We start from the raw sequence: 10,788 nt of genomic DNA, 5'->3' as shown, positions 1-10,788 counted from the left end.
CGGGTTGTGTGAGTCGTCTTTCATCTATCCTTAATAAAGATTTCTTGTTCGCCCGAGGACGTAGGCTTTAAGCTGAACCTCGTTAATTCTGTTTGCATATTTAGTTTTTGACTTAGCTTTTCGATTAATTTTCGTAGTCGGATCAATTTCTAAGATAAGTTCGATAGCTTCCGCGAACTTTTAGTACTAACAATTGGTACCAGAGCCTTGTTGAAATTGAACGAAGAGAAGATGAGATCGAGAAGTGGTACGGTCAAAGCAGGGAAATATGAGATAGAAGTTCAATGGGAAAAACGATTTTTCTTATTGGCGGATGCAGATGAAAAATCTGTTAATCTCGCAAAAATTACACAAGACATTGACGGGAAAGAAACCAAGAGATATGTCAGATGAGGATTGGGAAGAGTTAGATCTCGAAGCACAGGCAACCATTATGTTGTGTCTTCAGAGGGATTGGCGTTCCTAGTAGACGAAGAAACAACGGCGGCGAGTGTGGTTAAAGCTCGAAAGCAATTTTATGACGAAAACTTTAACGAATCGAGTCTACTTAAAATCCAAATTATTCACGTGTAGAATGGAAGAGGGTTCTTCTATTCAGGAATATGTGAATAGGTTTGACAGGATTATCTAAGATAGGTTCGATAGCTTCCACGAACTTTTAGTACTAACAGATGTTTTGAAGGCAGAGGTGGAGAAGACAACAACCAATTGATAATAATAAGTCCAATCATGTAGCTTGTAATGTTACAAGTTTTATTCCTCGTGTTATTTCCGTTATAATGTGTTTTGTTAATACTAATAGCTAATGTGGTTGCAAAATGTTGGTCAAATGAGTTAGGCAGATAGATATTATTGAAGTAGAGGACCAAACTTCTCAGTTTCTTGTTCAAACATTATAATAGTAATTTATATACACCTTTGGTATTTCTTTTTTTTTTTTTTGTTGAAGAGCACCTTTGGTATTTCTTGAAACGTCACTCCATGTACTATTTGACTTTAGGGCAAATGCATTTTCAAGCACATTTGAGTAGTGTATTGTCACACCAAGTGAGGGCACTCCCTGCATTGGATGGCAGAAAACTCTTTCCACATAGAAGTGGGCAAGAACCGAGGTCGTGTCAAGAACAACACGATTTTAGATTGTACCAAGATTAATGCAACACGTAATGTTCATGCACTTGTGTCGTGCCTCAAAATTAGGTTCTCAAATATGTTTCACCACCCCAATAAAACACTTGTGGACACAACAAGGCACACCTCGCGAACACAACATGCATGCTCACGTGAAACATCAAGGCACGCTATGGCTCATTAAACTTCATGACACTCCCCTGACACAACACGTTAACGTCGCGTTTGTGCCTAGGACTTCTCCTTCGACGCACAGAAAGACGGTCACATAACGTGGAGCCGGAGGAGCCACAACAATTTGGCCACCACTAATTTATGAGTTGACAATTTATGTGAAAGGCCCTTGGGAGTCTCTAGCCCCAACGGAAAGTGCCCCTAACAATATTGGGAGTAAAAGCCCTAATCTGGAGAGGTCGGTATATTCTGCGCCACCAAGAGTCTTTTGTTTGGTGCTAAACTTTCCTGTTGGAACAGAGGCAAGTACTTCAAACACAGTAAGTAAAGGGAACCCCCAAAAATCAGGGGACGAAGCTCACTTCCTGAAGCTTCTTCCTCACTCCTCTAAAAAATTAGGGTTTTACTAGGGTTTCCTGTTCTATTTGATTCATCTGAAAACTTTCTACCTGATTATCAAAATATCGAGTCAAAATTTCTTCTATTCATCTGTGAAATCCAATGGTGCGATACAGTAGCAGCCGACTCGCTTACTGTTTAGCACGAAGGTCTCTTAACTCCAACCTCCTTGAAAATGCTCCCAGACTCGTAAGATATCTTAACTTCAACAGTTTCTCTGTTTTCTTTTACTTCAAGATTATATTTTTATATCAAATCTCATTAAAAACTTCAACTTTTTGATTTGGTGTTGTTAATAGTTGGAGGAATCAGGGCGGTGGGGGTGTCGTCGAGGGTTCATTTCTGGTGTCTGCAATTCTTATAGGATTATTGGGAACTCAGAAACTGGTATGATGGTTTAGTACTTCTGTTTTTGAATGAAATTCTGGTTTGTGTGTTATTAATTATTGGTATTACTTGATACAGTGAGGCCTAATAATGGAGCATGGAGCGGATTTGTTCATGGAAATTGGTGTTCCAAGAGATTTATTCATGCAACTGGTATTGAACAAACTATTTTTTTTTTCATTGCCGCTCAATATCTCTATTCTGTCGTTAGAAAAGTTTGGTTTTTGATGGGAAATATTTGTTTATCTTGTTATCTAGTAACTGTTTATTCCTATTAGGGTCAAAGTCTATGTCTTCAAAAGATTATTATGATGTACTTGGAGTTAGCAGGAATTCAAGTTCTTCTGACATCAAGAAAGCTTATTATGGGGTAAGTTCAATTTTGGCAAAAATACACTATTGCAAATGAAACCATTAGTTAGATGTGAATACATATATAGTTTATCTTGTGGGGAGTTGTAGCTGAGAGGAAGTGCGATGTTACTTACCGTATATAATATGACGATTACGGATTCACGATATTGATCGTGCTACGTCGGTTAATACTTGATGTACACACCTATGCCGATTAATTGCCAGTACTTCTGAATCATGTCTATGTGTTGGGATAAATTTCATTCAATGTTATAATTTCATAACCATTTCATAACATCCATCTCATTCATTTTCACTTTGCTAATTTTGTATCTTGTATGTATATGTAGCTCGCAAAGAAGCTCCATCCTGATACAAATAAAGATGATGCTGATGCTGAAAAGAAGTTTCAAGAAGTTCAGAAAGCATATGAGGTACTTTTTCCTCCTGTAGTAGATTTTTCTTTTCTCTAAATAAAATGAAGATGCACGTTTCGTGAATCCTATACCAGTAAATGTGATAACAAGTGTCTTCTTACACATTTTGTAGGTTTTAAAAGATGAGGAGAAGCGATCAGTTTATGACCAGGTTTACAAATATGATTTTATTTCCTGTTTTGTATCTTCTTTTATGTGAATTAGAGGGAACCAAGTTCACATTTTCACCAAACCAATGCAAGGAGATTAAGCAATTTCATATTGTCCTGTATGTGACTGCCCACATGTTTCTTTTCAGACTCTATCAGGACAATTAATGTTGTAGTAGATGAGTATTGTATCATACATTGAACGCTCACTGTACATTCTAAGAGCCTAAAATATCAAGATTGTTACTTTCTTAGTGGGTAACTTCATTAGTATCTCTTTTAGGAATTCATTCTAGGAAGAAAATCTGGACAAGTTTTGATTTAGTTTACAGCATTAAACATGGTATGCTTATTTGTATCTTATGATGACAGAGCTTTTGGCCCTTTTCGATTATATTACAATAGTTGAGAATTTTCCAAAGTATAGAAGCATAATGGATCTAATAATTCGTGCCATTTGACCAAAACTAATCTTAAACGTCTTCACCTTTAAATACAGTCATTGAACGAATCTCTATAATCGTTGCCAAGTAATAGGTTATTGTACTGTACCTGGTGGAGATTGAAACTAAGTAGTACGACTCGGACTCGGACTCGGCTCGGCCAAGGGCCGAGTCCGAGTCAGCCGAGTCACTCGGCCGAGTCAACCGAGTCACTCTGAATATTATGAAGTTGTTAGTAGTGTATGTATATAAAATAATAACATGATAATACTTAATAAAATCAAGTTCAAACTTCAAAATTATATTACTAGTAGAGTTAGGAACAAGTAGAACTAAATAATCACTCTAGTAGACCCATACTGTAATAGTAATAACTAATAACTAGAATAAAAAAAACTAGTAGACTTACTATAAAAATAAATAGAAATACAATCTCTACCGAGTCAGCCGAGTCAGCCGAGTCAGCCGAGTCAGGCCCGAGTCAGCCGAGTCAGATCCGAGTCACTCGGGCTAACCCTAGACTCGGCTGACTCAGTGGGACTCGGCTCGGTGTACTGCCGAGTCCCAAGTCACTCGGGAGTCACTCGGCTGACTCGGCCGAGTCGTACTGCATAGGATTGAAATTAGTTATACTATCTATGGCTAGTTGGCTACCATGTTCTTACCTCACGTACTATGTCTCTTATATTTATGTTGCCAAACACTTTTTTTTTGGATAATTTCATAGGTTGGTCACGATGCATATGAACAAGGTGGTGCTGGTGGGGCCCCCGGTGGATTTGGAAATCCGTTCGAGGACATTTTTGGGGGTGGTGGTGGTGGAGTGAATGATGTAATGATTCTTTTCATCTGTATTGAGTTGCCATTTTATTCATCGCTACTTAGTTTCTAGAGATCTCACAAGAACCTTTTATTCCATTCACGAGATGTTCACAAGTCATAATTATTTGTCAATCTCAGATTTGAAAAATGTAGATTGGATAATAGGTAGCTAGGTGAGAAACTGGGAATTCACTTGGAGTCAATAATGCGAGTTAGCCATTACTGTATGCAGTTCCAAAACATATATGTAATTAACTTGCAACTGATGTACCCAATTGATTTTCAAAAAAGTGTTCATTTTGATCTCCTCACAAAGCTTGGTGTAAAGCTTCTGTAATTACTTTTCCTGATTAGCATACCTGTAGCACTTTTAAGACATGAATGGTAAAGTGAATTACCTAAGATACATATATCCCTAGAACTTGATATCTAAATTTTGCCCAAAGTGAGTGCCAAGAACCATCGAAGCTGTTATTTTTTTTTTTTTGAAAATTGCAGCTGGTTTTTTAGCCCATCTCCGACCCAGGAAGCCATAAGTTACCAAATAAGTGTATTGTTGCTCAAAATTCTTATCTGATATCGTTGATTCTTTTGACTAACAGTTCTTCAAGGACTTCTTCCGGCAAAAAGATTTTGGTGGACCAGATGCGAAGGTATTAATCTACCTTTAGCTTGAAATTCCTGCTTTTGATCTTCGTCAGAATTCTTAAGTTGATTTTCACTTTATTTTGTTTTGTAGGTTTCTCTTGAACTCTCTTTCATGGAAGCTGTTCAAGGATGCTCTAAGAGTGTAACATTTCAAACTGCTGTAAATTGTGAAACTTGTGGTATGGAATCGTATGTCGAGTCTTTCCAGTTTCCACTTACAAGAGTCATTATTTTGTACAATCATTATGTATCTTAACTGGTTTCTGGTTTAATTGGTCTCTAAGCTAGTCGCGTTCTTAAATAATTTTGTTAACGTTACTGAAATGATTTCTTGCAGGGGGAACTGGTGTTCCTCCAGGAACTAGGCCTGAAACATGCCGGTCATGTAAAGGCTCGGGGATGGTACGTTTCATTAGGACTCCTTATCTTCTTTCTAGATACTCCTACCTTCATGGTTTCTATAATGTATGGCTGCTTCGCTATTTGTTCAGAATTTTATACAGAAGGGACCATTTAGATTGCAATCCACATGTGCGCATTGTGGTGGAACCGGGAAAATGGTGAAGGTATGATATTGTCTAACTTGTTTGCATATCACCAAGTTAGCTTCACCAAACATTTGTTACTGCCCAAATTTGTATTCGTCATTCCTGATGTTCATTTTACTTGTTCTCTGACTCAACTTGGGGTTGTATTAACTGTTTTGACTAGTTAGATAAATATTTCAGGTTGTGGAGTGGAAGTACAAAAGCTAGTTTTTTGTGCTTCCAATCATCCAATGTTTTAAAAGGAAATTTTGGCTCACAGTTCGGTGCTTGACTCGATTCTATGTGTCGTATGCATTGTGTTTCGATGCATACACATCGTATCACATTTTTGAATTGTTGTTTCATTGTTTCTTGTCTCTATTTAGTTGTTGTTTCTTGCTTGTTGTTGCATTCTCGTCGTGTTATAACTTAAGAAATCTTAAAGATGTGATTCAATAAGTTCAAGTATGAGATGAATAATACTTTTTAAGGTGTGAAAAAGTGAAGGTTTTTAAACATAAAAAGAGAGTTACCCCTTGGTACTGCCTCGAGACCTCAATTAATATTGCATTTTGAGCATTCTTTCATCTAGTACAAGTGATTCAGTGGTTTGAACTTTGAAGTATGTTCTATGACAAAATGTTTGCATAGAAGATTAAACTGTAAACTTCGTGTGTAGAGCTTGTGCAAGTCATGCAAGGGAAACCGAATTGTGAAAGGATCGAAGACTGTAAAGATAGATGTTGTCCCAGGTATTTCTAAAGCTACGTTTTTCAAGTTAAATCTAGTCACCACAGAACCTGGATTTTATTCACATGCAATGTCTTTGTGAAGTAGTGACGTGTATGCTATATTTTATTCATCCCTAAATTCATTTCTTCAAAGGCGACACAGCAGCCCTACACTCGTTAAAGTGCTCTACTTTATATCCCCCACTTTTCTGATTGCACTTTTTTGGAGTCATCATAGTAAAACTTGACGTTTGGTCTTTCAAATAACTATTTGTATGATATACTAATTTATCCTTTATTTATTGATCTAATTAACTAATTTGGGTAATCTATTATGTCATTATAAAATAAACTAGTTTACAATTTATTTCCTGATTTGATCGATTAATTTCTTATGTAATATAATATGAAATAGCCTATTCCTCATCCCTCCTCGTCCATCCTCACTAATCTCCTTACCATGATCCTGTCCCACTTTTCCACCCTGAAAGCCTCACCCTGACGATGGCTTTTCTTAATGAGATGTTATCTTTTTATTGAAATGATAGCTTGTAGTAACACTGACAAAGTGAAATTTGGATCCTTTAGATCTCTTTTCTCTTCTGTACTTGCGTCTTTCAATCTGAACCCAATCTTTTTGCGAAAGCGATATTAGTTGCTACAGTTTTCGGGAGCATTTGCATCAGAGGTATCAAAGGGAAAATACCCGTTTACCAATAAAAAAGAAGAAAAGAGGAGCAAACCATTTTTTAATGTATTTGATATGTTCCTTGAATGAAGATCGTACTAACAGCCTTCATACTAGTACTACAATTTGGTATTTAGACGGGTATCCATGTGTGAACATTGCCAAGAAGAATCATAAGTTTTGCTACATCAATTTCATACTTAAATTTAATGAACGTTCCTATTGGTTCTACTTTTTTTTTTTTTTAAGTGGCATCTCTCCATCCATCCACCTTATGTAAGATTTGGTCAAATAAGCAGGAGTACTTCAGACGTGAAGATTTAACTATGTCCCCATGAAAACATGATGAATATCCGTAGATATTTTGTCTCATGCTTCTTACATTTAGTGATGTTGCTCACTTTTATTTTTCTCGTTCATCAGGAGTCGATGACTCTGAAACAATAAAAATCTTCAGAAGCGGTGGAGCAGATCCAGAAGGCCAGCAACCTGGCGATCTTTACGTTACAATTAATGTAATGATCCCACTTAGAATGTCATTTTGTTTCTTTTTGCTGTCTTACTACTGACTTGTCCTTAAAAAGTTATATCCTTCGCAATTAAAACTAGTATACACTTTTTGCAGGTCCGAAAAGACCCTATTTTCCGAAGAGAAGGCCCAGACATCCATGTTGATGCCAGTTTGAGTATAACTCAAGTAATTTTCTCTCTACCTTTCATGATGTTTTTTATAGTTTTAAGTCGATATTACCTTGTTCTGAGATGATACGAGATATGCTACACGGGATCGTTCAATGAGTTTGATTGAAAACCATTTTAAGAACATGTGATGTGATTTAATGTCGTGGACCTAGCTTGGTAAAATTTGGCCGAGAGTTGATTAGAGTATTTTCTGTGATTCTTTTTTGCAGGCTATTATTGGGGGAACGATTCAGGTCCCAACTCTTACAGGAGACGTCGTTGTTAAGGTTTGTCCAAACTAAGCATTACATGTTCTATCTTTACCATCATCTGTGTAACCAGAAATAACACGACACATGTTGTAATACCCTTCATAGAACTTCTAGTGGATAAGTGATGTGATATATGTTTTTTATGCCCTTGCTTCTACTCGCAATTCACTCATTGATGTTCTTCTGTTGTTCAGGTCCGTCCAGGCACTCAACCTGGTCAGAAGGTTGTCTTGAGGAAAAAAGGTTAGAAGACCATCAACTAGCCTCCGTTTGTACCCTTTTAGTTTCATTTATGATTGTCATCGTGGGATAGATATTCCAGTGCGTCCCCTGCTTGTTGCGGACTCAAGCCTGTGAAGTTTTAACCTATCTCTAGGGTCAACCTCAACCATAACTTACTTTTCCGACACCTGACTCCATAACTCGCTTCTGTTAATATGCTTGGTCGCATTTCCACACATTTTTTAGTGTATCCATTTCTATTCACAGGCAGATCTAATTCAGCTTTAAATATCATCTCAAAGAGTTATGGTTTAAGTTGTCCATATCCAAGCTTTTTATGGACAGGGACTGAATATTTAATCTTCTTCTACAGGTATAAAGACCAGAAGCTCTATTTCGTTTGGGGATCAATATGTTCACTTCACAGTCAGCATTCCCACGTAAGTTTTTGTTGCATAGTCAGGTCTTAGTTAATGTCAGTGGGGTTTTCTTCCTTCAAAAGAGGAAGCCTGACTCGTATGGAGACTTATATATGCAGGAGTTTGACACAAAGACAGCGTGAACTGATAGAAGAGTTCGGCAAAGAGGAAAACGGAGAAGATGAAAAGGGTGCTGCTGTTGCTGGAGCGTCGGGTTAAAATTTTAACTAACCATATCAACATTATTTGGTCAGTTTGGAAATTTTGTAGGAGATTTAGGTTATTTATGAGTTCAAAGTTAATTTTTAGTTAAAATTATATTTCGCTGAGTTATGTACGATTGCCAAAAATAAGTTCATTAAGACAAAAAAAACGTCATTCGGGATGATAAACATGTTGTACAGATATTAATATTTGTCAATTGCATTCAGACTGCTTGCTTTTTCGGATTTGTTGGTCAAGTAAACTTGCGTGCTTTATGAACTCTTTCTTAATTGGATTGTCATAAACTCTTCCTTTTCGGATTTGTTGGTCTAAGTAGAGTTGTAATTTTATTTCTGGTGGCATGGGCCTATTTAATTCCTCTTGTAGTTTTTCACCCTTGCTTTTTTTTTTTCAAACAATTGGAAGTGATATACCGAAACACTTGTTTATATATGACTTCGAACCGTTTCCATTCAGATTTCACCTAATCGTGTTTGGAGTTTTCAGATGAAAAAGAATGCACGAAAAAGGAAAAAAAAATCCATCCACATATAACAAATGTGAAAAACGAATTTCTTTTAACACTTTTTAAACTTTGACAACATATATAATTATGTTGTTAAGAAGATGGTCAGATTTTTTTGATAATCTTATTTTACCCTTCTATGTTGACAACATATATAAATATGTTATACTCCCTCCGTCCCAAATTAAGAGTCCCATATTGGTAATCCAACTTATTTTCATAATTTTTCTTCTTCCAGGTTAACCCTTATTTATTTGACAACTTTTCTTGAAGTAATTGGAGGATTATAATTTCTATTCTAGAAATACATGTAACTTTTCTTGAAGTAATTAACTTTTTTTTAAGTAATTGAAAGATTACAAAGAAAACATAACTTTTGTATTGGGAAATGTCAAACATCTTAATTAGCTTAACTAATGCACCATATATTAAACATATCAAAGAAAGGGTATTCATGGAAAAGTAAGGGATTTTATATGATATATTAAGAATGAGACTCTTAATTTGGGACATCCAAAAAAGGAATAGTGGACTCTTAATTTGGGACGGAGGGAGTACATTATTCCAACTGATACTCTCAAACAAAAGACTCTACAACTCCATGAGTGATACAAGTTCTTTATAAATCTTAAGCGGAAGTTCTTTATTTAATGGATTTGCAATCATGAGCTTAGTTGAAATATGGGGATGACAATGAGACTTTCTCGGCTTCTCGGTCCTTATCTCTCACATAGAGATACTTGATCATGATATATTTCTTTCTCTTCAACATATTACCAGTCTCCACAAATCTTACAGCAACAACGTTATCACAATAGATTTTCATCGGTCGATGAACAAAATCTATTATAGACAACTCATTAATAAAGTTCTTCAACCATAAAACATGTTGAGTAGCTTAAAAACACGCAACATATTCTGATTCCATGGTTGATGACGTAATTAGTTATTGTTTTGCACTCCTCCAAGATATTGCACCTCCCACAAACATAAAAATATATCCTGAAGTAGATTTCAGACTATCTGACAACAAGAAATTCTGAATCAGTGTATCCACAAACTTCCAAGACACTAGAATTCTATACACGAGCATGTAATCTTTTGTTCTCCGAAGGTATCTAAAAACCTTCTAAACTGCCTTCTTGTGAATTACTCCATGATTCTTTTGAAACCTTCTAAGCATTCCGACTATAAAATCAATGTCAAGTCTGGTATAAATCATCACATACATCAAACTGCTAACTGTTGTTGCATATTCAATAGGATTGATCTGTCGTTTTTCAATCTCATTTTTCGGGCATTGTTGTTGGCTGAAAACATCTCCTTTCACAACCGACACATCTCATGGTGCACAATTCTCCATTCCAAATCTCTTTAGAATTTTATCAATGTAAGCTCTCTGAGATAAACACAATACTCCAACATCTCTATCCCTTTGAATTTTAATTCCAAGAACATATGAAGCATCCCCAAAATCTTTCATGTCAAAGCTTTTCGATTAAATGCTTGGTTTTATGCAAGAAATAGATGTCATTGTTTGCTAAAAGAATATCATCCACATAAAGTACTAGTAA

The 10,788-nt window shown here is 36.1% G+C and overlaps 1 protein-coding gene across 1 annotated transcript; it reads left to right on the top strand.

Annotated features, from left to right (window-relative positions):
- Positions 1 to 903: 903 nt before the first annotated feature.
- LOC147545660 (chaperone protein dnaJ GFA2, mitochondrial-like) lies at positions 904 to 8,933 on the top strand. The gene is made up of 18 exons (XM_086632341.1): positions 904 to 1,893; positions 2,004 to 2,091; positions 2,170 to 2,244; positions 2,370 to 2,461; positions 2,796 to 2,879; positions 2,995 to 3,033; positions 4,202 to 4,306; positions 4,899 to 4,949; positions 5,036 to 5,123; positions 5,282 to 5,346; positions 5,436 to 5,510; positions 6,151 to 6,223; positions 7,314 to 7,405; positions 7,516 to 7,587; positions 7,802 to 7,858; positions 8,038 to 8,086; positions 8,439 to 8,505; positions 8,604 to 8,933. Exons 1-18 carry the CDS (start codon positions 1,807 to 1,809, stop codon positions 8,701 to 8,703), a joined length of 1,359 nt encoding a protein of 452 aa, XP_086488467.1. The 5' UTR covers positions 904 to 1,806; the 3' UTR covers positions 8,704 to 8,933.
- The last annotated feature ends 1,855 nt before the right edge of the window (positions 8,934 to 10,788 follow it).

This window comes from Eschscholzia californica, unplaced genomic scaffold (genome assembly GCF_041429995.1).
Source record: "Eschscholzia californica isolate CP2 unplaced genomic scaffold, dmEscCali1.0.p SCAF_4, whole genome shotgun sequence".
Lineage (NCBI taxonomy): Eukaryota > Viridiplantae > Streptophyta > Magnoliopsida > Ranunculales > Papaveraceae > Eschscholzia > Eschscholzia californica.
Note: the sequence above shows the minus strand (reverse complement) of the source record. Positions and strands in the feature narration are given on the sequence as shown.

Bases quoted from the DNA above. Each gene is read 5' to 3' on its own strand.
- LOC147545660 (XM_086632341.1), top strand. From the start codon at position 1,807: ATGGTGCGATACAGTAGCAGCCGACTCGCTTACTGTTTAGCACGAAGG. The intron at 3,034-4,201 runs GTTTACAAATAT...ATAATTTCATAG, and splicing joins AGCGATCAGTTTATGACCAG to GTTGGTCACGATGCATATGA. The intron at 4,950-5,035 runs GTATTAATCTAC...TTTGTTTTGTAG, and splicing joins TTGGTGGACCAGATGCGAAG to GTTTCTCTTGAACTCTCTTT.